A 27971-nucleotide genomic window follows, 5' to 3' on the forward strand; every position below is an offset into this window, starting at 1 on the left:
AGCACAAGCTGGAATCAAGACTGCAAGGAGAAGTATCAATAACCTCAGATATGCAGATGACACCACCCGCATGGCAGAAAGTTAAGAAGAACTAAAGAGATTCTTGAGGAAAGTGAATGAGGAGAGTCAAAGAGTTGGCTTAAAGCTCAGCATTTAGAAAACTAAGATCATGGCATCTGGTCCCATCACTTCATGGCAAATAAATGGGGAAACAGTGGAAACAGTGACAGGCTTTATTTTTGGAGGCTCCAAAATCACTGCAGGTGGCTACTGCAGCCATGAAATTAAAAGATGCTTGCTCCTTGGAAGAAAAATTATGATCAACCTACACAGGATATTAAAAAGCAGAAACATTACTTTGTCAACAAAGTTCCATCTAGTCAAACTATGGTTTTTCCAGTGGTCATGTATGGATGTCAGAGTTGGACTATAAAGAAAGCTGAGCGCTGAAGAATTGATGTTTTTGAACTGTGGTGTTGGAGAAGACTCTTGAGAGTCCCTTGGACTGCAAGGAGATCCAACCAGTCCATTCTAAAGGAGATCAGTCCTTTAGATGGGTGTTCATTGGAAGGACTGATGTTGAAGCTTAAACTCCAATACTGTGGCCACGTGATGCAAAGTACCAACTAATCTGAAAAGCCCCATGGCTGGGAAAGATTGAATGCAGGAGGAGAAAGGGAAGATGGAGGATGAGATGGTGGATGGCATCACTGACTCAATGGCCATGAGTTTGAGTAAGCTCCAGGAATTGGTGATGGACAGGGATACCTGGTGTGCTGCAGTCCATGGGGTCGCAAAGAAGTGGACATGACTGAGTGACTGAACTTACTAACTGAATTGAGCCTATACATGGAATACTTTGAAACTACTGTTCCTTGGAGACACCAAAATATCACTGCTTTAAAATTAAATTATATTTAATAAATGTCACCATTATTACCAAGTTTTAAAAACATGTTCTGCTGTGATTATATAGAAAAGCACACCATGCCTCAAGTACACCTCAAGCGCAGAACATGGAAGGTCCATTACACAGCTGAAAGAGTTCTTAAAAGGCTTATCATATTTCCTAACATCACAGTAGCAAGTACATAATTTTCCTCTATATCTTTGTACATGTTGCTAGTGAATCATGTCTAAGGTCCTTGTCCAGGGTGAGTTATTATTCCAAACGTATTTATCTATTAGTATGAAAAAACAGACTTGGGGGGCTTGGGAAGATGGAGGCTAGAGGACACTTTCCCAACCCAACTGTTCTCTTTCCCAATTTCTATTCTGGATTAATACACTGACTATGAAAAGCATGTGCCAGGGCACTAGAGGAAGATTAAAATACTCTAGGACTTTTTTTTCTCTTTCAAAAATTTCTAAATTTTTTTCTCTGTGTATTTTTTCTATTGTTGTGACTACTCTAACCCTATTACTCTTCAGACATTTCAAGATGAATTCTTGAAATAGAGAGCAGAAGGAACTTTCTAGGTAATTCAGCAAAAGACAAACAGCATTATTTGGGGGGTAAATTCACTGTGTCAAGTTTTCTACTGAATATTTTCTAACTGTTAATGTGTGATTATTTCCCTGAGCAATGTCCGAGAAAATTACTTTATGGATACTCTTTACTTTTTTATATAGGAAGTTTAATATATTCATATACAATCATCTAGGTAAGAGATTAAAAATCATGAAGAAATTTAAATTAATTTTTCTGCTTCTTTCTTTTGAGCCAAGAAACAAATTATTTGAACCCCCCCTGGTCCTTTTCGAGGCTCTCTCAGGAAATGGTTTCTTTGCCCTAAAAACAAAACTATTTCTAAATACTCTAACTTTTAACACTAGCATTATCTTTCTAATTGGCTGGATAATATGTCTGAAATTGTACCTATACTATATCACAAAACCAGTTGGTGATATTTAAATAAAACATTTTCTCTATGCTCTAATCATACTCATATTTAAGGTCTATTTCAGTTCTCCTTTGGAACAATTTTTTCAGGTCCCTCACTGAAGGTATTAATAATATTTTTGTCCTAATAACTTAACATTCTTTCCCTGTAACTCCTTCTAAGACCTTATATAATAGAGTATGGGTATCTATTTTATAAGACTATAACATTCTCGGTGATAGCACAACTACCTTTCAAATATTTCTATCACTACAGCTATCAATTTTCTACTACAGCTATCAATGCATGTTCATTGAATAAATGAGTGACTAAATGTTGTGTGAGTGATTTATAGGGACACAATCCTTACTGATTCTACTAACCATTGTTTCTTTGAAGATCTAGCATTTAGCCCAGTTACTGGTACGTAATAGGTATTCAATACATATCATCGAACAAAAAGCAAACTCTAAATGCCAAAACATGTAGCTTCTTCAAAGGGGTACCTTGCTTTTGGGTGGTGGGCTGTTTGTGCTCTTGTCTGTGTGAATGCTGGTAGGAGATACAGCAGCACCAAGGTTGCCTTGGGATACGCCTGGGAGCTTTCCTCCTGGAGATACCTGCATTGCAGCTAGCTGGGCAGCATATAACTGCTACAGGAGAGAGAGAGAAAAAAAATAAATAAAAGGACTATCAGCAATAAAATAAATGCACCTCTCAGAAAGTACCTATAATCCTATAATAAGATGCGATATTTTTCCTATGGGTATTTTTCTTTAGTGCCTTGGAATATTTAAAGATAGACACTGTCACTTCAACTTTCATGACTTACTTCTCAGGGGGGAAATGACATACACCACACACAAGGAATTTTAGTTTTAGTATAACCAGGGACTCAAAGCAAATAACAGTTATCCATATTTACTCTTTACCAACATCAGTGGTGGTACTGTATATCATGTTATTTGGTTAATAACTCCCCCCCCCTCTTTAAATTTTACATGGTGTGTTACAAAAGAATGTAGCTTCATACACTAAGTAATGTTCTTACTATCCATATTGGTTCAAACCCTGTATGCTTCTCTTCTTTGACTTGCTGAAATGGACAACTGTCACAACTTTTTTCTGATTATTAGTTGTGCAGAAATACAAAAAAGCCACTGGAAGGGAATGGAAGGAGACTATCTGAAGAACATTATTTGGTCAGTCTACCTCCATTGATTAAAATTAACTGGATGTTTGCCACAATGCCACTTTACTTCCTGCTATATAAACACAGACAAACTTGAGATAATCTTGAGGATTAGGGTTTTAAGGAATACTATCTAAAATGCATACTCTTTGATTAAGCCATCACTAAATATTTCTTATTAAATAACCAGCAAAAATTCTTTGAACAAATCCATTTAATAATAAGGGAAAATTTTACTTGTGAACTATAGCCATATCATGTAGTATCTTACAAGTAGGTTGCTTTCCATTCAGGAGTCACATCAAATGTTTAGATTAACACTCTTTTCATCTCCAAGTAGCAGTTTGTGAAAGTTAAATAAATATGATTGAAGAAGCAAGTATCTATATATACACATATAAGTATTAATAAATAAGTATGCGTGTGTTAGTCACTCAGTCGTGTCTGACTCTTTGTGACCCTGTGGACTGTAGCCCAGCAGGCTCCTCTGTCCATAGAATTCTCCAGGCAAGAATACTGCAGTGGGTTGCTATTTCTTCCTCCAGTGGATCCTCTTGACCCAGATCTCCTGCACTGGTCTCCTGTCTCCTGCACTTCAGGCAAATTCTTTACTGTCTGAGCCACCAGGGAAGCTTCCAATAAATAAGTATACATGCACACACACACACACACATATGTATGTATGTATATATATGTATAAAATACAGCACAATTTCTCATTTGTCTTAAGAGTTCTTGGATAGCTTTTACTATGCAAGCTAGAACTTCTGTAATAAAAAGATTGCTGCTAAAGATAAAGCTTTCAAGGAAGAGTACTGTCAAATAGTTCTCTGGATTATCTTGGTTTTTATGAAAGACTGAAACTGTTCAGGATAAACCAGAGACTCTGGTAAGTGGGATCTCTCTATAAATGAAATAATGAAAACTGAAAACTGGCATTTATTTACATGAAAACATATTTATATTTTTTTCACAGTTTCCAGTGACTTTGGTCTAAACAAAAACAGGACATTAAAATTATTTTAAAAATCATGACTTATTTTTTATGCAAACTAATGCAAAATACATTCCCGACAAGAGAAATTACAAAGAAGTATATTAATACTATCAATAATGACTGTTACCCCCCACATTATTTTGCATGAATTGGAATTATGTTATTTCTTATCCCAATCAGAAAAAAGAATAAGATTTAATTTATAAGGCTTTAATAGATTGGACTTCCCTGATAGCTCAGTTGGTAAAGAATCCGCCTTCAATGAAGGAGGCCCTGCTTCAATTCCTGTGTTAGGAAGATCCGCTGGAGAAGGGATAGGCTACCCACTCCAATATTCTTGGGCTTCCCTTGTGGCTCAGCTGGTAAAGAATCTTCCTGCAATGTGGGAGACCTGGGTTTGATCCCTGGGTTGGGAAGATCCCCTGGAGAAGGGAAAGGCTACCCACCCCAGTATTCTGGCCTAGAGAATTTCATGGACTCTATATAAGCATGGGGCAGCAAAGAGTCGGACATGACTGAGCAACTTTCACTTTTTAATAGACTACCTCAGAAGTAAAAGGATATGATGTCAAATATGATGACTGACTCATTTGAAAAGACCCTGATGATGGGAAAGATTGAGGGGAGGAGGAGAAGGGGACGACAGAGGATGAGATGGCTGGATGGCATCACCGACTCAATGGACATGAGTTTGAGTAAACGCTGAGAGTTGGTGATGGACAGGGAGGCCTGGTGTGCTGCAGTCCATGGGGTCGCAAAGAGTCACACACGACTGAGCGACTGAACTGAACTGATGATGACTGGGAGTTTACCATTTTCAAAGTATCAGAAAAGACTCATTTCCCACACTTATGTTAAAAACCTATGTATTAAGTTCTGCAATTCAGAAAGTAATTTCTTCTGTCATCATCCTGTACTGGTTTTGAAGCTATTAAGAAAATAACCAATATCCCAGGATATCATTTTGCAAATTAAAATTTTCCCAGTGTACTGAAATTTAAAATATCTGTATTTTAAAATACTGGCTGGCTAACTATAATATATATTGCAAATTTCACACTGTACTGTAAATGGTATCCTTATCTTTAAAAATTACAGTGGCAATTACTTCTAGAAGCTAACAACACATATTACTGGTTTAGTATACACAAAAATATAAGATTGTTTAGTAATTACAAAAATGACATGGGATATTTTAACCTCTGTAGCTAAAAAGAAAATTGTGAACAAATTAGTTACTCAAAATTTAAATTTGATCATTATAAAATTATTGCAGAGTATTTAAAGAATAATGACTATTTGTATTATTTAATTAGATAGATGATTAATCACTTATAAATGGTGATTAAATGTTTAAACATCAATCACTATAGAAAGATTCAAAACTTCCAGGAAGTATTAGAACTATTACTAAAAATACAATATAAGTATGACTGAAACACTTGAATGAGTTGAGTTTGGAGATGGTATATGCTTGGGATTAAAAAAAAACCTTATATGTTCTTCCCTCATTCAAATAAATGCAACATTTGGTTTTATTTATTAATTAAGGTTTATCTGAGTTAAACTGTCTTTAAAATTCCTGAGTAGAAAAGAAGATAAATTTTTAAAATACTCGAGCCCAATTAAACACATATTTTTATCAGAATAGACTACTGGAAACTGGCCGTTTTAAAAAATATAGAGATAAAATAATTGATGATGAAAAAATCATAAGCTCACTCCTCAGTAAGGTTAATATTAATTTATGGTTAACATTCAGTATGGTTAACATTAAGAAACAATGCTTAATTCTCTCCTTTCTATAACAGTTGGTTTTCGCTATGCAAGGGGCAGATATACAGAACTATGTTTCCTCAATTGTGATTAACTTTCCCCTTTCCCCAGATCATTACACTTCCCACCCCAAACATCTAATTTTCTTAGTTTGACAAGCTTTGGAAATAGGAAATATCCATTTCCAACATATTTTAATTTGTGTCAAATATATGTGCTCCTTGAATTTATGATATATTACAGAAATATAAAGAGGCCTCAAGTCTTACAGGATCTGATATACATTGGGCTTGCACAAATAAATAAACCAGAAGTTTTAATACTGCTGGGACCTAATTTGGCCATTCACAACTTAAAATAACTTTTCAGTAGATTTAAAGAGACTGACAGTGGTTTTCATACCTGGTTATATATCAAGGGTGGGAGAAGGCAATGGCACCCCACTCCAGTACTCTTGCCTGGAAAATCCCATGGATGGAGGAGCCTGGTAGGCTGCAGTCCACGGGGTTGCTAAGAGTCAGGCACGACTGAGCAACTTCACTTTCACTTTTCACTTTCATGCATTGGAGAAGGAAATGGCAACCCACTTCAGTGTTCCTGCCTGGAGAATCCCAGGGACGGGGGAGCCTGGTGGGCTGCTGTCTATGTGGTTGCACAGAGTCGGACACGACTGAAGCGACTTAGCAGCAGCAGCAGCATATATCAAGGGTAGGCAACTTAAAAAATAAATGCTGCTGAGACTAATTTTAATTCAACTTTTCAAAAACTTACATCCATTTGTTTATCCATTAAGATGGGTGTGTTGACTGATAATAAAACAAGAAAGTCAAGAGATGGTTAGTATTTTATAGCATTTATTCAAGCAGACTTGAGCATAATGACAGGTATCTGTACCATTGTGTTGTGTGTGTGTGCTCAGTTGTGTCTGACTCTGCGACCCCATGGACTGTGTCCCCATGGACTGCCAGGCTTCTGTGTCCATGGGATGTTTCAGGAAAGAATATGGTAGTGGGTTGTTATTTTCTACTCTAGGAGATCGTCCCAACCTAGGGACTGAACTCATGTCTCTAGCATTTCCTACACTGGCAGGCAGATTCTTTACCACTAGCACCACCTGAGGTGAAGGAGGTATATAATCTCAGAATCATTGGCTGATCTTGTTGAGAGGGGAGGTGCATGGAATCTACAGGGACTTGAAAGCCTCCTAAAGTAACAAGCATGCCCTTAACCACATATCTCATTTACATACTAATAATATATACATATAAAATTATATATATGGGCTTCCCTGGTTGTTCAGTGGTAAGGATTCCACCTGTCAGTGAAGGAGCCTCAAGAGACGAGGGTTCAATCCCTGGGTGGGGAATATTTCCTGGAGAAGGAAATGGCAACTCACTCCAGTATTCTTGCCTGGAGAATTCCATGAACAGAGGAGCCTGGCAGGCTATACAGTCCATGGAGTCGCCGAAGAATTGGACAAGACTGAATCGACTCGATGGACGTGAGTCTGAGTGAACTCTGGGAGTTGGTGATGGACATGGAGGCCTGGTGTGCTGCGATTCACGGGATCGCAAAGAGTCAGACACAACTGAGCAACTGAACTGAACTGAACTGAAGCGACTGAGCATGCATGCACATAATTATATATAAATAAAAATGTTTAACAACAAAACTGGCTCATGTTTCTCTTTAAAGGATAGCAGACAAAACCTGGAATTAAATATAAGGAGTATTATAATAAGTGTACTTTTATGAAAAACAGTTAAGTTGTTCTTAACATCAGAAGGAAGTTGAGAGGTTCTAAGCATAAAAAGCTGAAGCTTAAAGAGAATACTCAGGTCATGAAGTTAACCAGACTGACAGAAAAACACTTTTTTACCTTGAAGAATAACTTGACCCTTATCTGGAAACAAATATGTTAAGGATTTGGTTTGATCTCTAAAACTCCCTGATCCCACAGAGCATTAGATTTTCTATCTTTTATATGACTTAAAATATTGCATTCTTATTCCCTTTCCTTTCCCCTATCCCTACACCTACTCCAGACAATGATTTTCTTTTTTAATGGAGACAATGATGTACAATTAGGTTGGAATCTATTCACTGGTTACTTAGAGTCTTGGTGTTCATGTGCTCATAAGTATGTTTATCTATGTCTACCAATACATAAAAGGAACTCTCACTTTTGCCTCAAATTGTTCCTTAAAATTACATCTTTGTATCTTGAGCATTTTAAGCTGCTTCAAGGGCCATTTCTACTTTTGGAGGGAGAGTTAAAAGGAAGGCAAGTGTTAGTCGCTTAGTTGTGTCTGACTCTGCAACCTCATAGACTGTAGCCCGCCAAGCTCCTCTGTCCATGGGACTCTCCAGTCAAGAATACTGGAGTGGGTTGCCATTTCCTTCTCCAAGGGATCTTCCGGATTCAGGGATGGAATCCAGGTCTCCTTCATTGCAGGCAGGTTCTTTAGTGTCTGAGCCACCAGAGCAAAACACAATTCTAATCCCAACTCTAAACTAGTGATCTTGAGTGACCACTCTGAACCACAATTTCTTAATCTGCAAATTCAGGGATAAATAAAACTAACCTGACATGGTTACTGTGAGAAATACATCACAAAATGTGTACAGAACACTCAGAAAAACACATGGCAAAAAATGCTTGATCAATAAGTAACAAGTCATAATTATTCATGGATTAATTATACCAAGTGGGATTCCCAGTGGCTCAGTGGTATGGAATCCACCTGCCAATGCAGGAAATGCAGGTTTGATCTCTGGATCAGTAAGATCCCCTGGACAAGGAAATGGCAACTCTGCTCCAGTATTCTTGCCTGGAAAATTCCATGGACAGAGGAGTTTGGCAGGGTGCAGTTCCTGGGGTTGCAAAGAATTAGACACAACTGAGCAACTAAGCATGCACACAATTATACCAAGCAAGAAACTAGGCAACATTTACATGCCAACCTCCTACTACATACTCTGGACTGTGTTAGGTACAGTGGAGGATACAGAAAACATATAAATATAGTTTCTTCCCTAGGTCAACACTGGTAAACAGAAAATATTGAGACTATAAGTATACTGCAACTGTGTGCCACTGTTAAAGGCATGCCAAAAAAAAGGAAATGACTCAGTGCATTCTGATATGTTTTCATTATAGAGGTGTAGCTAAGCTGAGCATAAAAAGAGAGGTGGGACTGTGCACCACTTAAAGCCAGGTCCAGGAGCAGGAATGAGTAGACTGTCACAAAGGGAACAGACAGCATGATGGGATGGCAAATAGGAGCACAGGGGTGGTAGACAGGACAATGACCTGATTGAGAGCAAACCTTGGGAAGAACGAAAAGTTCTGGGTTTAGGCTAAATTCAACTTACAGAAAATCCTGAAATATAAGCAAAATAGTTTAAACTTAATATGTAGGCAAGAGAAAGCCACTGAAAGCTTGAGAGCAATCAATTTGATGGTTTAAAATAGAATAAAGAGAAGACAAGAGTTAGAGAGGTTGTCAAAACTTAGTAGTGGTAATTTGAATGACAGTTTAAGTAACAGCTGTGAAAATGAAAAGGGGAAAAAAAAACTGATTCCATGATTTGAGTGAAGAGTGCTAATACACTGGACAACCACTTAGTATTGTTTTTGCTAAATTAATTGTTTAATATTATGTTAGAAGTAGAATCTTAATCTCCAACTGAAATTTCATATCAAACAATGATACATAGAAAGTGGCATACTATATCTATAAATGATTTTTATATATTTTCAATATTTAATTAAATGAGACCAATGAAGTTGTTTTAATCTATCACAAGAATTTACACGGAACAAGGCTGAAAGCTGAAGTCCTTTACTTGGTGACTGAGAAAGCTCTCACTCAGAAATTAGAAGTAGTAACTTCTAAACTTGCATATAAACAAACACATATAGCCCTAAATCTTCAAAAAGAACATCACAGAGCTAAAAACTGCCTTATTAAGTGAATTTTGAAGCTCAAACATGTAGAGAAATGGCACGATTTTTTTTTAAGTGCAGTGACTTAAATCTGGCAATAAAAGTTAATATGTATATAATGTATTAACTGTTTTGATTAGAAATTTTAAAATGTGTGTGTTGTGGTTTATTATGATTTTAAAAATTGATATTCCTAAAGCTTAAATCTAACCTGAGAGATTCACATTTAGATATGATATGTCTGACAGTCTTGTTTGTTTTTTTAAGGGAAGGGACATAGAGTTAACATTTGTGAGGAAAATATTCAGAAAGCAATTTCAAGGCTCCATAAGTGTTATCTTTATGGCTTAATTTCAGCTTCTTAATGTAACTTAAATGTGGAGTTTAAAGAGAAACTAATGTACTGAAGAAAATCTTTCAAAACATATCAGCATGTTTCGATGGGAATAAATTTGCTTTGTACATTATTTTTCATAATGTTTCTTCACAGAAAATTATCAAAGCAACTTGAGTTTAAACATGGACTTCTTGCTTTAATACCATAGGCTCTTTTTTTATGTTTTTCAAGCACATTGCACAAAAAACATGATAGACCTAAAATCTGCTGGATTCCAGGGCAAAAGTACAAATAGAAAATCCATGCCACATATATAAAAATTTACAATTTACAAATCAAGCTAGTGAAGTGTTAATAAAATATGGTTCATTCTCTCACCTGAACAAACATACCTTCAAAATAGCTGGGTACAAGTGAATACCAGAATGAGATATCACTCACAACCCATTAGGACAGTTATCATTAAAAAAAAAAAAAAAGAAGTAACAAGTATTGGTGAGGATGTGGAGAAACTGGAATCCTTGAGCCTTTCTGCTGGGAATGTGAAATGGTGTAGCTGCTTTTGGAAAACACTATGGTAATTCATCAGAACGAAACAATTACTGTATGATCCAAAAACAAGTCTCTTCTGGATATGTATTTCAAGGTAACTGAAAGTGGGGCCTGAAACAGACATTTTTACACCCATGCTCACAGCAGCATTGGTCACAATTAGCCAACGGGTGGAAGAGATCCAAGTGCCCATCAAGGGAGGGTTGGATAAGCCAAGTGTGTAATGTGCATAGAGTGGAATGTCATTCAGCCTTCAAAAGTATGGAAATTCTGACAAATGCTATAACATGAATGAACCTAGAAGACACTATGCAAAGTGAAATAAGCCAATGATAAAAGGTCAAATATTGTATGATTCCTCTTATATGAGGAACCTAGTGTAGTCGATTTCATAGAGACATAAAGACCCGTGGTCCCCAGGCGCTGAGGGTGGAGTGGGGAAGTGGAAGGGATGTAACTGCTTAATAGCAACAGAATTTGAATTTGGGAAGATGAGAAAATTCTGGAGACGGACGGTCATTTTGGCTGCACAACAATGTGAATGTACTTCATGCCAATGATACATGCATTTAAAAATGGCTAAATGGCAAATTCTATGTTATGCATATTTTCCCCTCCATGAACTAATATGATCTGGAGGGCAGATGTGAATTTAGATTCTTGCTGTTTCAAGACTGGGCCCACAGCTTGCACTCCCACTGTTCTAGCTCCCAGCTCCACTCAAGAGAAGATAAATGGCTTTGTTCTAGACGGGACAGATTTCTTGGCTGTGATTCTTGTTTAAAGCACTATAAGGCGGCACCCAGCTACAGTCCTATTGAATAGGAGGCTTTAAGGAAGTTGCAACAGAAAGTTAGAATGGAGAGATATTCCAGGTAAGTGAACATAACATGTAAAATTGTGGGGCAGAACTGGAGGAGACTGAAGAAAAAAAGATCTGTCTTCTTCCACTTAGGATGTTTTTGAGATTCCTTTGTGTTGTAGCTGTATAAGTATTCTGCTCCATCGTACTGCTGAATGGCACTCATTTGCATTGATATACCATATTTGTTTATCTGCTTATCCAGTTGATGGACATTTTGTTTGTTTACAATTTTAGGTTATCAAGAATAGTCCCTCTATGATCTAAAAGGCTTCCCAAGTAGCCCTAGTGGTAAAGAATCTATCTTTGCAGGAGAGGCAAGAGATGAGAGTTCAATTCCTGGGTTGGGAAGATCCTCTGGAGTAGGAAATGGCAATCCACTCCAGTATTCTTGCTTGGGAAATCCCATGGACAGAGAAGCCTGGCAGGCTACGGTCCATGGGGTTGCAAAGCATCAGACACAACTGAGCACAAGGATATAGAGATGGTAAGTTAATGTTTGCTTTGTCAAGAAACTGCCAAACTTGCTAAAATGGCTGAACCTTTCTGTATTCTAACTGGCCGCTATCATCAATTTTTTGGTACTATCTTTGATCACAAGTATTCTAATAGAAGTGAAGTGGCACCTTATTGTGATTTTAATTTGCATTTCCCTAGTGACTGGTGATATTGAACATCTTTTTCATGTACTTATTAGCAATTTTTAAAAAAATCTTCTTTCTTTAAAATTTACTTTTAGTTTTTTTTTGGCAGCCCCTCATGGCGTGAGGGATCTTAGGTTCCCTACCATGGACTGAATCAGAATCCCCTGCATTGGAAGCACAGAATCTTAGCTGCTGGACCACCAAGGAAGGCCCATTATTAGTCATTTCTATGGCTTCTTTCTAAAATTTTATTCAGATCATTTGCTCTTTTAAAAAGTTGGGTTTTTTTATCATTCAATTATAAGGGTTCTTGAAATTTGAATTCAACTTCAGACTGAGAATGTCCAGTTTAATAGCAGTGTATAGCTATTATCAAAAGGTCCATAATGATAAACAATACAATGACAACAAAAAGTAATACAATTAAACATATTTTCCTCTCATATGATTTTTCTATCTATATACTTACACAATAATAATTTTTTAATTTTCAAAAATTAAAAGTAGTAGTAGAGAAGTGCAATAAAGATTTTAAAAGACCATGCACTCTTTGTACCCATCAAGGAATACTAGCATGCCAAAGTGAGTTCTGAAAGTTGATAACTTTTATTAACCACTAAGACTTCTCAGGTGGTGCTAGTGGTAAAGAAACTGCCAGCAATGCAAGAGACGTGGGTTCAATCCCTGGGTCTGGAAGATCCCCTGGAGATCTTCCTGGCAACCCACTCCGGTATTCTTGCCTGGAGAATCGCATGAACAGAGGAGGCTGGTCGGCTACAGCCCGTGGGGTTGCAAAGAGTCAGACTCGACTGAAGTGGCATGCACTAGGTGACTGCTGGAAGAAAATGACGACTATATACTTAGGGTTGACAGCCAGCTCTAAAGACTGAGACAGTTTGTCAAGTCTGTGTGAGGGTGAAAGGCTTGGGGTAGTGAGGAGATGTCTAGAGTTGCCTACTCACAACTTTCTTGGTGGTTAACCCAGGTAAGTGCGGTGGGGGCTGGGGAGTGAGGCATTACTCCCGCCACTTCACCAGATCCACCACAGACCCTGGGAGAAAGGGGCTGAAAGAAAGGCACCTGGAGGAATTCGGGAGGAGTTTTCACTTCACCTCCAGTCTAGCGTTCCAGGTGAGGAGTTATTCTCAAGAGGGCAATGGGAGTGACAGACTGCGTCCATCAGTCACTTCTAGAAGCAAGTTTAAATACGTTTACAGAATGTGGAAGATCCAGGATTTGGACAAAGTTCCTCACAAAACTTGAAGAAAAGAAAGAAATGTATCAAACTGAAAGAGAAAGTAAATTCAGACTTTGTACAGAGTTGTAGAAATGAAGGATCAGTTTAGTTCAGTTCCGTCACTCAGTCGTGTCCGACTCTTTGTGACCACATGGACTGCAGTATGCCAGGCTTCCCTGTTCATCACCAACTGCCGGAGCTTACTCAAACTCATGTCCATTGAGTCGGTGATGCCATCCAACCCCCTCATCCTCAAGTAATAGCATATCAATGGTGCATAATTTAAAAAAAATAAATGATTTGAAGCTGTTGAAATATCAGAGTTTCATTAGCATGTTAAGCAAGGAAATAACTTGAGTGGATATAGTCTTCAAAAGGCTGGGTGGTCAGGTGACATGCGAAGGTGAGTTCAGGATTACAGGAAGAAGACAAGCCACCAGGGGAAAATAATTGTTATCCACCTCAGGAAAGGAATGTTTTGCCTTCAGAGAAAACAGGTGAGCCACTAGGAAAACATGCCTGAGGAAATATGGGGCTGGCTGGCAGGGGCTCCAAGACAGAAACTACTGCTGTCATGATCCACATCTCCTGAAATACACTACTCCTGAGTGATATGTCTTTGAAAAATTAGAAAATAAAAGTAAAATATTATGTCTGGCTGTAGTGTGATTTTTCTATTAAAAAAAATCTATAGTGAATACATGTACAAAAGCTGTATTATCTATGTAATGCTGTTATCACCAAATATTAATAATACATAGATTGAGCTTTGTTATTTTATCCCAAATTTGGTTTCACTCAGTGTGATACCTGGAAAGAATACGGAGCTATCAAAGAGGGATATAGAGTTGAGAGGGTGTGAAGATGGCATCCTGCTAAAAATTAAAGAACACATTTGAACTTCCTTAAATCTTAAGACCTTTTTCACAGGTAGGATGCTCTCATGCTGTCTCTGTCACACTGCAGATACTGAAGCATATAAATAAGAAACACTTCAAATGAAACAGATTTTAAAAGGCTTTTTTCCTTTTATTACACACCAATAAGTCTTGAATAGCTTGAAAAACATTTTGACTTTTATAATTGAAGAAGTTCCCTAAAGAACCAAATATATACGCAAGAGTCAGGCAAGAAAACACCAACTGATAGTTTATCTCTTTCTCTCTCGCTCCTTTCTTGTTTTTTTTTCCTACTCCACAAGCCATCTTCATGTACTGCACAGTAATCCATTACAATATGTTCCAACATCTGCCTCCCCATATGATGTATAACCTATTCGCTTGACCCTTTTTATGCTGCTCCAGACTTGCCATTCATTATTGTGGGAAGATGAACACTCTGCATCTCTTCCTGAGGTCACCAACCAGTAAATACATCTCCATTTGGCAAGGTAAGGACGACACTGGCTGGATAGCTCTTCAAATCTTTTCTATATCAGTGACTATACTCATATGCTTAATTAGTTTACTTTATGGGAATAAAAACACTGTTGAAATTCCTTTCAAAGTAACAATAAGAAATGTTTCTCAGGGGAAAAAAATCTTTTGTTTCCAAGAATTCACCATTAAATACAGAAAAGCTGAGTATTATCAGAAAGATTTTTTTAAAACAGACACTTATCTTTGACTGAGCTCATCACTGTGAAATTACTGTTTGCGTTATCCCCACAGATTGAGGGGGGTGCAATCAAAACATTTTAAAAAAGAGTATTCTAAAAAAAAAAAAAAAAAAACATTAAAAAGAGTATTCTGACTCAATACAAAAAGAAAATGAGTGCTAGTTCATATCAAATTAGACTATACATATGTGTGTGTATATATATATATAATCTTTTATATTAAACAGACTCACTTCCAGAATGTATACTTGCTGGATGCAAATAGTTAGCACATTTGGGAGAGGAAGTGCAGGATCTATGATTTTCTCAGTGACTATGATGTACCATCCACTCTGCTAGAAGTCTTCATGCTATTTCAGAGATCACCACAACAATTCTGTATGTTCAACGGGGAAATGAAAGCTCCTTAACTGTCCAAGTTAAATAAGTAGTGATGTCAGTATTCCTTAAAATTCTCTCTTCTACTGCATATCATATAAACTTACTGTATGTGTAGCGATGTTACTTATGAAACTTCACATGATAAACTTATATCCCTCCCTGTTAGCCACAGGTAACAAGATTTTTCCTAAGCTCTGAGTCAAAGACAGTTTTCAAGACCAGGAGTTAAAGTCTTCAAGAGTAAGCAACTTCCTTAATCTCTAGTGATAGAACTCTACTATCCCTGAAGAAAGCACAGAACCACTAAAGATTTTTTTTGTCCTCCGTGTCTGTGCGTGCAAAGTCGCTTTAGTCATGGTCTGACTCTTTGCAGTCCCATGGACTGCAGCCGGCCAGGCTCTTCTGTCCAAGGGATTCTCCGGACAAGAATACTGGCGTGGGTTGCCATGCCCTCCTTGAGGGGATCCTGCTGACGGCAGGGATCAAACCCATTTCTTTTTATGTCGCAGGCAGGTTCTTTACCACTAATGCTGCCTGGGAAGCGCACCAATTCATACTGGAGTGCATGTATATGTGTAAACCCCTGTTAGCACTAACAGACAACACTTATCATATTAAAAGACTTCTTCCTATAGATTTCCGCCTTATATTTTCCCTCATTTACTTCATTATAAACCTTTAACATTAAGAAAATATTGCATATTATTATTAGTGTTGGTTGAGTACCTACATTAAGATGAATTAGCTTAAATTTCAAAAGAAATCTACATACAGAATGATAATAGCAGCAGCAAAAATAATCATAATAGCTAGAGTTTATAGGAAGCTTACAGTGTGCCAAGCCCAGGCCATGTCTCTCTGAACTTTCTCAACGGCCTTAGGAAATACATTACTGTTTTGTAGAGGACACTAAAGTACACAGAAAATAAAAGTTGTTTGTCCAAAGTCACATAGGTAAGCTGAGGTTAAAATCCAAATTTTTTATTAGCACCTATAATGCTTAACCTCTGTGCCTTATGAAGCTCTTTTCTGGTCATTTAAACACAGTAGTTGGCTCTGAGGCTTTGGAGTAAAGAGATGAACAAGCCCGGGGGAGACAATTCTAATAGTACTTCTGACAGAGATGGGGCTCTTCTGCTGGTAACTACATTGGTACAGATGTAGGGTGGGAAGGGAGTGAGAAGTCCCAGAGGACATTTTCCCTAGCATTTTCATCCTCTTCCTTCCACTTGGCCAGTGAATATTAACACTGCTTCAGTTTGGTTTTCTACTTAATTAATAGGGGAGAATGAATTTAAGAGACAGGGAAAGAGGAGAACATTTAAGAAACAGCTATAGTATGATCAGACAGACCAAGAAAGTCTTCCCTTTAAATATGATTCCTTGGAGATCAGAAGGATGCTATGGTGTGACTACATACATGGAGCAGAAAAAAGTACTGGCCGAAGAACCTTGTGGTAGGGGAGAGAAAGACAAGTACACGGAAGGTCAGTGAAACTCCAGTGTCAGGGAAGGAGTGTTTGGAAAGGTGGGAATTTGGAACAGTTTAGGAAGAGGAATGACGTAACTAGATTTGCATTTCCAGGAGGTTAGTCTGTGTACAATATGAAGAATTGACTGGAAGGTTTTGATTCACCCATACCCCACTTTTAACTAAAATGACATTTACCTAATTGCTTTTTTACATGATTTAAAATTGATTCAAAATATAGAATAAATTTTGATATAAAATTTTCAACTTTCTGAGTCTCATCCTTATTTAAATACTTGCTCTTTCCTGTATAATTTATGTCGTTATTGTTGTTTAATCATTAAGTCATGTCCAACTCTTAGGACCCCAAGGACTGTAGCCTGCCAGGCTCCTCTGGCCATGGGACTTTCCAGGCAAGAATACTCGAGTGGGTTGCCATTTCCTTCTCCAGGGGATCGTCTCAACCTGGGATCAAACCCATGTCTCCTGAATTGGCAGGTGGGTTCTTTACCACTGAACCACCAGGGAAATCCTATATAATTTATACTAAGAATTTAATCTTATTTTTAAAGCTTTGTATTTTGCTTTGATTCTTAGTCACTAACCTTGATTTTCCTAGACCATTTAAAAATATAAAAACTATATATTTAAAATTAGCTATTAATATTTGCATTACCCAAAACACATATTACTCTTAAATCAATTAAAATAACAAAAACAAACCTTGCATTTAGAGTGCGTTTTGACTTTCATTATCTCCTCTGATCACAAATGACCTCCTTTTCAATTGTGCAGGACATATTTCTCATATGTCATTGAAGTAGTTCAGAGGAATAATCAATTATAACTTCTACTTTCCTGCCTTACATTGATTGATTCTTTTAATATTTATTTATAGGGCACCTATTATGCACCAAACACTATTTCAGACCCTTAGAACATATCAATAAACAGAAATCCTAGTATTGATGAAAAAAAATAATGTTTTTCCCTAAGAAGAATTATAAGACTTCAATCTTCTGTTATATCTGTCCAGAAATTGTCTATTATTTCTCCATATTACACTATATATTACTTATGATTATTACAATTGATAATTTATATATTCCTGATTTCTGACATTTAAAAGTACTGTTTTTGAAAGAAATGAAGTCATTCTTGAAAGTAATAATTCACAGATACAAGTTACACCATTGATGAGCCTTGAAAACAGTGTGCTAAGTGAAATCCACCAGACACTAAAGGACCCATATTGTAAGATTCAGTTATATGAGGTACATAGAGTAGGCAAATTCATAGAGACAGAGGGTGGAAAAGAAGTTACTAGGGGCTGAGGGGAGGGGGGAAATGAGAAATCAGGAGTTATAGTTTCCATTTGGGACACCTAAAAATTTTGGGAAAGAAATAATGGTGATGATTACACAAATTGGGAAGGAATTTAATGTTACTCAACTGCATATTTAAGAAAAGTAAAATGATAATTTTATTGTTCTACATATTCTACCACAATAAAAAAGGATATGATTAAGTGGACAATAGAGGAAAAAAAAAACCAACACTATATCTCAGTACCATATTAAGCTTCATTTTTTAAAAAATAATTTTTCTCTTAATTTGTTCACATGCATTGGCTCATCTTGTAAATTAATTTAACTGAAAAGAACAGTTTTAAATCAGGGAAGGAGTATTATTTTAAAGTAAAAGTAGGTTGGAAATATTACAGTCATCTAAAAAATAGTTACTAAAAATCACCCTAGGCTTTGGGAAACAAATATAAATAAAAGCAAGAGAGAAAAACACCTGATTCTAAATTAACCAAATCCAGGAGTGTGAAACAGAAGCGATGAGGTCATGTCAACCTTTCACTGACTTTGCAAAAAGCAGAGTATCTGCCAGTCCCACTGTGAAAGATGCTTCTCTCTTTACTTTCCCTACCTACTCCAAAGTGAGCTTCTTTTTCATATTCAGATGACTGTTTATGAGCACAGTCCTGTTTCAACTGTCATTCTTCACATCAAGGAAAGATAGATGGGACACACCAACCCCAACCTCAGTGACCTTTGGATGTGACAAGAGTTTTAGGTCAGTCTTGCTAAATGGAGGCCTTGGTGTATCGAGACATGCCTTGGGGTGAAATTTACAGTGAATTTATTATCTCCCAATGCCCTTTGGACTGCTTCCCACCATCAAACACCATGGCAGCACTTGGAACAGGAAGAAATACATTAACTGGAATCTGATCGTTTTAAAAGGTTACAGCTGCCCAAATATAATTTAATTTCATACTTGCCCTTTGAGGGTTTGGTGTATATTTTCATTTTATGACTGCAAATGATAAAGCTCTTAAGATTCCAGGCAATAAAGAGAGGGGAAAAAAGTATTTTAAGGGTTAGAAGTCTATTCAGTTCATACTCAATGAGTGAAGTGACAAATTAGCTTTTTTAAAAAAATCTAACATTTCTCTTTTTTATCTTGACCATCTTTTATTCCTCTTCTGATGTTACACCTCGACGTTTGGTTGAAATCAGTATGTGAACACCAACCTCAGATCTCAGTCAGTTTGAAAATTAAAAGGATGATTGGAAAAAAAATGAAGATAAAGTCAATCTGATTTAAAGTGAAAATACTTTAGTATAGGAAACACATTTTTCAGTAGTGTTTCCTCTTACATAATTGGGAGGATTTACCCATTAAAGTCTATCAACATCAAATTGACTTACCATTGATCCAGTACTTTTCTAGTATATCAAACTTCCTATAAACTATAATGAAAGAATCACAATATCCTCTATAAATGCTGCACTATAGCCTTATTAATTTAATTAGTAAATATTACTATTATTTTATTAATAGAGATAAGAGATACTGTGTTACTAATGCAGTAGAGTTGGAAAAATATCAGACATAAAATTTACATAAAAATCACCCAGAGCTTATCATTTTAACCCATAAAAACAAACAAAGCCCAATTTTCACTCTTTCCCTTTAACTCAATACTTTACCAGAGATTTAATGGTTTTTTAAAATAACAATCCAATAGAGTTTGAGGCAACACAATATTTTGGATTCACAGTTAGTAAAGAAAAAAGCCACACAGGTCAAATGCAGCTTAAAAATATGTGTGTGTGTGTGTGCATATGCATTCATTCATCATTCTTTAATTTAGTCAACAAGCATCTCTTGAAAGATACTGATCTAGTTCCTATGAAATTTGTGCTTTAAAAAATTTTATGTTCTTTTAAGAGGGTACTCCTAAGATGTGAACAGCAAAGAAACATTCAGCATTTAAGTATTATAGAACTTAAACAGATACTTATTAATTAACATTTTTATTAGCAAATTTTCATTTCATGTTGATATATCACTGTATCAGAAGTATTTTGCACAGTATTTCATCTACATAATGATCCAATGGGGCAGGTATTAGTAGCCCCACTTACAGATTATGAAAATGTAGCTTAACAAAGTTAAGGAACCTGACTCAGGTAGCAAATCTAGTGGGTATTGAGATATAAATACTCTGGTTAGTAATGGTTCATTCATGTGTCCCTCTTTCAGTCAACAAATAGTAATTAAAGACCCACTTAAAGTGAGAAAAATGAAAAAGCAAACATTATTCAGGAATCAATTACCAGGAGTACTATTAAAAGGATCTAAAGATACAGAAATGGCTAATAAGGTACATGATATGATGCTCAACATTACTACCCATTAGGGAAGCGCAAACCAAAATCACAGTGTGATACCATCTCACACCCATGAGGATGGCTATCTAGAAAAATAACAAATGTTGGTGAGGATATGGAAAAGATTGGAATCCTTCTGCATTGTCTCTAGAAAACATTATGTCAATTTCTTAAAAAATTAAGCACAGTATTACCATATTATCCAGCAATCCTACTTTTGAGGATATACCCAAAAAGTCTGAAAGCAGGAATTAGAACAGATATTTGCACATCCATGTTCATATTATTCACAATAGCCAAAATGTAAAAACAGCCCAAATACCTACCAACAGATGAACTGATAAACAAAAAGGTGGTACACATAAACAGTATATATAGAATATCATTACAATGTATATATAAACGATAGGATATTATTCAAGTTTGATAAGGAGGAAAATTCTAACACATGCATACAACATGGATGAACCTTGAAGACACTGTGCTAAATGAATAATCCAGAAACAAAAGGCCAAATCTTGTAGGACTCCACTTATATGGGGTATCCTGATTAGATAATTCAGACAAAAAGTAGAATATTGGTTATACCTGGGGCTTGAGGTATGGGAAAATCAGAAAGTTACTGTTTAATGGGTAAGGACTTTCAGATTGTGATGATGGAGTAGTTTCAGAGATGAGCAGTGGTGATGGCTGTTTAATGTGAGTGAACTTAATGCCACTGAACTGTACCATTAAAATGGTTAAAATGGCAAATTTTATGCCATGTACATTTTACTATGATAAAAATATATATAAGATGAATAAAAATTAGAAAAAATTTAAGTCACAATCAAGATTTTAAAAGTAAAGTGAAAAGCAGAAATTAAATACTTAAGTCACTGCTGCAGCAACATAAGATGAGACATTAATATTAAAAAAAAAAAACAAATGTATACTTTCTTGGGTATGAACAAAGAATGTCGAATTCAAGGACAATAGAGAGAGTAGAATGCCATATTAGAAAGGATGGAGTATAAAAACAGTTGTTGAACTGTAAGAAGGTTGGTTTTTCTCGGCTTCAGCTGTCTTATCAATGAAGGTTGAGATTTCCCGGGCAGGAGATGAGAGAATTCCCTTCCTAGGTGGTTATAGAAACCAAAGGAATTGTGCGTGTGTGGGGAGAGATAAGAGAATTGTCTTGTGTCCTAATAGTGAAAGCATTAGTTGCTTAGTCGTGTCCGACTCTTTGTGACCCCATTGACTGTTGCCCGCCAAGCTCCACTGTCCATGGAATTCTCCAGGCAAGAATACTGGCTGCTGCTGCTGCTAAGTCGCTTCAGTTGTGTCCGACTCTGTGTCACCCCATAGACGGCAGCCCACCAGGCTCCCCCATCCCTGGGATTCACTAGGCAAGAATACTGGAGTGGGTTGCCATTGCCTTCTCCAATGCATGAAAGTGAAAAGTCAAAGTGAAGTCGCTCAGTCATGTCCGACTCTTAGTCACCCCATGGACTGCAGCCTACCAGGCTCCTCTGTCCATGGGATTTTCCAGGCAAGAGTACTGGAGTGGGGTGCCATTGCCTTGTGGGTAGCTATTCCCTTCTCCAGAGGACCTTCCCACCCAGGGAACGAACTCAGGTCTCCTCACTGCAGGCAGATTTTTTACTGTTTGTTCTAATAGTGGTAGTGGCTAAAACTCATGGAACTGTATACCCCAAATATAGTCAAATGTACTACATGTTTTTTATAAATTAAAAAATAAATGATAGGATTATACACATGAAAAAAAATGATCTTATTCAACAACTTTGACTTAGCATTCCTATAATTCTGACCTCCCTTCCCAAGAGAAAAAGTCAAGGAAAAGTGGGAATTTGCTAACAGGTGGCTCAGACAGTAAAGAATCTGTCTTCAATGCAGGAGACCTGAGTTTGATCCCTGGGTTGGGAAGATCTGCTGGAGAAGCAGCTGTTATCTTCTTTGGAACTATACGTTTATTAGCTAAACAATTTATTAGCTAAACAGTTATAATAATAATTTAAATAACTGGAATACTAATTGAAATAATAATAATAATCGGACAGAGGAGCCTAGTGGCCTACAGTCCATGGGGTTGTAAAGAGTTAGACATAACTGAGCAACTAACTCTTTCTTTCATAGATTATAAAGATTTTTAAAAACACTACAACCCTTAGACTTAATCTCTATCTTTCATATATCCACATGTGCATAAATAATGAATAATAAATGGTGTGAGTGTGCAGGAGAGCAGGTAGCCAGAGGTCACCACCCACCATCTGAGATAACTATTATAAAGTACTGATAGAAGACTATTAAATAAACAAAGTGAAAAACAATTCTTTCCATTTCAGCTGATGCTAAGAAACCAATTGTTCAGTATTTTCTTAGCATAAAAATAATGAGCTGTGTTTCCATCACTATACTTTTGTTTTCCAAGAGAATCCACATTTTTTCCCTAATCTCGGAAGAGTTGGTGTTATCGTCTAAATGGAAGCCTCCATCATTGATGTGTTCATGGCTTTTATAACAAAAGATGAATTATGGATGAAGGTATCTCTAGGCTAGTATCTTCTACAATCATTTAGAATGTTATCAATTATGCCTCCAACAGCTCAGTAGTGTCCGACTCTTTGTAATCCCATGGACTATAGCCTATTGGGCTCCTCTGCCCATGGAGTTCTCCAGGTAAGAATGCTGGAGTGGTTTGCCATTTCCTTCTCCAGGAGATCTTCCATTTAGAGTGAAAAAATCAGCCCAGATACATTTTGCTCTGATAGCCTCCATCCTTGCCATTTGCTATTCAAAATGAAAACTCTTGACTCAGCAGATTATTATTATAGTTGTTTAGCTAACAAGCAAATAGTTCTAAAGGAGATGGCAGCTCCATTTTTCACAATTGTGGGAGAATAAAAGGGTAACTAGTGTCTCAGATCTTGACGAACAAGAGAGAGGAGGAAAAAACTGAAGGACAGAGAAAAGGGGAAGACAGGTAGAGAAGGACTAACAGAGGGGTGGCAACTAAAAATATACAGCAGAAAAGATAAGAAAGAGAGGGAAACAGGAAGATATAAAAGTAAGAGAGAGAGAGATTTCCAAGAGGAAAAGAGGTAGGTTTTTGAAAATAGCTTCCTATTTTAAAATCTTTACTATTCCTAAGGATTAAAATGTTTACAGTGCCAAACCACTTGGCTGTATCATTCAAAATAACACAGCATTCTGATTAGCACTATGAAGCTTTTTAATGTCAAACTGTTATTTATTTATTTATTTCTGACATAGAGCAGGACCGTATGGTCCTTGTCCCCCATGTCCTCAGCCTGCCTTTCGTCTGTGGAAAAATTTTAGCCAAAGAATAAGTTTAATCAGAAAAGTGAGAACATGTAGAAACAAACAGAAAAGAGTCGAAGGAGACCAAATAATAATAGATTAGTCATTAAACATAATTAAGGATCTTTAGTTCCTTCTCAAGGACTATAGATAATATTCTGAGCCATATCCTGTGCGCTGTCTTACAGATACTGAAATCCCTATCAGGTGGAAGACGTTAACTATATGAGGACTAGACTGTAACCATGACATAAGTTGCCACAATTTTGAGAACTGGCCTCAAGAAATGGAAACAAACCGACCCTGGCACTGAAGATTAATTGTACTTAAAATAATCAAGATGACACTGATCAGTCAGACCACTGATGACCAATTTCAAGATGACTGTCAGAGCTGACTGTGCTGTTTCTGCGTGTAATTCACGCTGTCTGTCTATAAAGACTCTAGCCCATTGATTGTCAGAGTAGGGGGGTTGAGGGGTGGAGTCAGCCTTTGGAGAGGAGTTTCTCCCCTCTTCTCCCACTGGCATCCAAAATAAAATAAACTTTCCTTCTCACCAACCTTGTTTCTTTATTGACTTCTTGAATGGGAGCAGCTGGACCCCACTTTAGGTTACATTTCCACACAGCCCTATCTTCCTTGGTGTAAGGCTGGGATTAGGTTGTCTATTGGGTGGTCTAACCATGGACTGACCTGCTCATCTTCCTTCCCCTTTCATGAAGGTGTAATAGAATCACAAAACCTTTGGTGCTAGCTTTACTACTTTCAGCTTTCTACAGCATTTCTTTTGAATGCATCTGGTCAATGGTTGCCTCTGCACCTTTCTCTCATGTTTTCTTTGACAGCACATGAATAAGTGTACCACGAATCAGAGAAGGCCACTTGTAAGGTGCAAAGTCTCCTGGGGATTTCCAGGACTGTAGTTTCTTTCACAGTGCTTTGTTTGTTTCATTTCCTCCTTTCTTCCATGATATACAGGTAGAACAGCTACACTCACAAGCATATTAAAAATAAGATAACTTGAGAGTTGGCCAGGTTAAATCACTTGAGACCAGACTCAAGTGGTCTGAGTCTGGAAGCAGGTTGAGAGCAGAACGCTTATTTGTTAATCCCCTATTTGGGGAGCAGTTTGGGAGATTAGAATGATCAAGACATACCAACTGCTTTGGATGCCATTATTATGCACTAACCATCCAGCCTTGCTGGAAAACTCTCCCCATTATAACAAAACACTGTAACTTTCCATCAACATACAGCTTCTCCTTCAGAAGGAAAAGTCTGTTCTATTCACAAATAATCATCGATGTCAAAGAAGCAAAGACATTCTAATAACTCTTATGGAATGGAAAGAAATAGAGAGATACATTACTTTTAGGAAGAACTGAAACAGTTTCTGTGTAGTCACACATGTAGAAGAAAGATTTTCATACTTAAGGATATTTTCATAAAGACTTTCAGCTTATTTTAGATATGAGGGCATGGCTCCCAAACAGTGTATTCAACACCAACTTAAATTGAGATGGATAACTCCATTTGCCATACACCTCTGTAGTACAGAACATAATTGCTATATCTTAGAAAAATACTTGCTAACTTAAAATATGGAAGAATTTTTTGGAATCATTTATGACAGTGGAGAAATCCCTGAATACAGGATATAATGACAAGGATAAGAGCCTCTAATGACGGCTAAATGCTTATGTTTATGCTCTACTAAGCATCTTGAACGTAATATCTCTTTTAATCCTCACAACAGCTTTATCATGAAGGAACAAAATTATCACATTTCACAAGGAAAGAAACTGAGATGAAGAGGTATTCATTAAAACTCAAGCGCATAACCCATCATACTGTAGTCAAAGTTGTTCAGCCATGTCCAACTCTCTGCCACCCATGGACACAGCCCTCCAGGCCCCTCTGTCTGTGGCTTGCCATTTCCTACTTCTGGGGATCTTCCCGACCCAGGGATTGAACCCGGGTCTCCTATATTGCAGGCAGATTTTTTTACCATCTATGCCTCCAGGGGAGCCCTCATCAAAGTATAGGTACCATTTAAATATTATTTATTTGTAATATTTAGTTTACATATGTATTTTAAAAGTTATTTAAAAATTTCTCTTTCTTTTCTTTTCTTTTTTTTTTAGCAAATTGAGGAACAAGCGTTAAAGAAAGAAAGAAAAAAAAAAACATAAGTCATCAGGTCATCTAACTGATCACTGTACTACTACACCTACAAATTACTGAATGGTTATACAGCAAAGACTGAACTCATGAAAACTATATATTTTCTGGTTTTATACTGCATTTAATGCTAGCTTGTGTCTAAGGTGACACTGAAACATGCAAACTTAAAATTCCTCTGGAAGGAAAGCAGATGTAAAAAGAATCAAATTAAGATGAGAATAAAAATGGCTTAAAGCTCAACATTCAGAAAACGAAGATCATGGCATCTGGTCCCATCACTTCATGGGAAATAGATGGGGAAACAGTAGAAACAGTGTCAGACTTTATTGTGGGGGGCTCCAAAATCAATGCAGATGGTGACTGCAGCCATGAAATTAAAAGACGCTTACTCCTTGGAAGGAAAGTTATGACCAACCTAGATAGCACATTCAAAAGCAGAGACATTACTTTGCCAACAAAGGTCCGTCTAGTCAAGGCTATGGTTTTTCCAGTAGTCATGTATGGATGTGAGAGTTGGACTGTGAAGAAGGTCTCTGAGAGCCTAAGAATTGATGCTTTTGAACTGTGGTGTTGGAGAAAACTCTTGAGAGTCCCTTGGACTGCAAGGAGATCCATCCAGTCCATTCTAAAAGAGATCAGTCCTGGGTGTTCTTTGGAAGGACTGATGCTAAAGCTGAAACTCCAGTACTTTGGCCACCTCATGCGAAGAGTTGACTCATTGGAAAAGACTCTGATGCTGGGAGGGATTGGGAGCAGGAGGAGAAGGGGACCCCAGAGGATGAGATGGCTGGATGGCATCACTGACTCAATGGACAAGAGTCTGGGTGAACTCTGGGAGTTGGTGATGGACAGGGAGGCCTGGCGTGCTGCAATTCATGGGGTCGCAAAGAGTCAGACACGACTGAGCGACTGAACTGAACTGAATTGAAAAATGAAGAAAAGTTAGGGCCTTTACTTATTTTCTATCGTTTAATGTTGTGGCTTATCTTCTATACATTAATCAAATGTTTTAACTATACTCTTTCTAACAATTTAAGATTCCTTGAAAACCAGAGAACTCATTTCAGGGGAAAGCTAGTCATACCTGTGAGTTGTATAGAGCACGGTAATAGTAGAATACAATAGAGTCAAATTTCAGAGGGAAACTTGGTATCGTAAAGCAACTATTATAGATGGAGAGACAATATTTTCAGTAGTTCTGCCTCATTTCAAAAAGGAAGTATTTACAATTTTAACTATTATGATTACCCTTTTCATTCTACATTGAAGAAGTTCTAGAATAGCAAGAGCAAGAGAGAACACTTGCAATTTCCATGTTGGAGGTATTAATTATGCTGGCCCACTGCTCATTGCACTAAATCGTTGGGGAACATACTTTGTGTATGTTCCTCCATTTCTTCCTGTCCCCTTCCCTTTATCCAAGAAGCCACTGGGGAAAGAAAGGCGGTATGGCATCAAGCGAAAGGTCAGGATTAAGAAAGATGGAATAATTAAGGGTTCCTTTCCCTCCTCCCATTTCTTTTCAAACCATCAGTTTGGCAGAACAATTCTGAGAAACTTCCACAGGAAACAGTAAATTTGAAATATGCTGGGCTGGCTTACGCTTTTTATCTGAAGGAATCGAATAGGGATCTATTTTCAAGTCTTACAAAGATCTTTGCCAACCAAATGTAGCTCAATATTGTAACAGGGTTTTTCTCCTTGGTCTTTCTCTCAGAACACTTCATTCATCAGTGCAAAATCTTATCTGCATTATTATATAATCAACTTTTGAATACTATCTTTCTTCTAAGAACCAAATAAAATATCAACAAGACTTGTGATGTAAACAATCTTACTTTGAACCTTTTATGAAAAAATAGATATGAAACAACA

The 27971-nt window shown here is 37.1% G+C and overlaps 1 protein-coding gene across 17 annotated transcripts in view; it reads right to left on the minus strand.

Annotated features, from left to right (window-relative positions):
* SOX5 (SRY (sex determining region Y)-box 5) overlaps positions 1–27971 on the minus strand; it is a 1168670-nt gene that overhangs the window by 84409 nt on the left and 1056290 nt on the right. For 16 of the 17 annotated variants that reach the window (XM_010855967.1, XM_010855969.1, XM_010855977.1 and 13 more), the window contains one exon: positions 2390–2536. The exons of the other annotated variant lie outside the window; for it this stretch is intronic. In XM_010855967.1, the coding sequence (XP_010854269.1) occupies positions 2390–2536 (147 nt within the window). The remainder of the gene's footprint in view (positions 1–2389; positions 2537–27971) is intronic. 17 annotated transcript variants of the gene reach the window in all.

This window comes from Bison bison, unplaced genomic scaffold (genome assembly GCF_000754665.1).
Source record: "Bison bison bison isolate TAMUID 2011002044 unplaced genomic scaffold, Bison_UMD1.0 scf7180017864370, whole genome shotgun sequence".
Taxonomy (NCBI): Eukaryota; Metazoa; Chordata; class Mammalia; order Artiodactyla; family Bovidae; genus Bison; species Bison bison.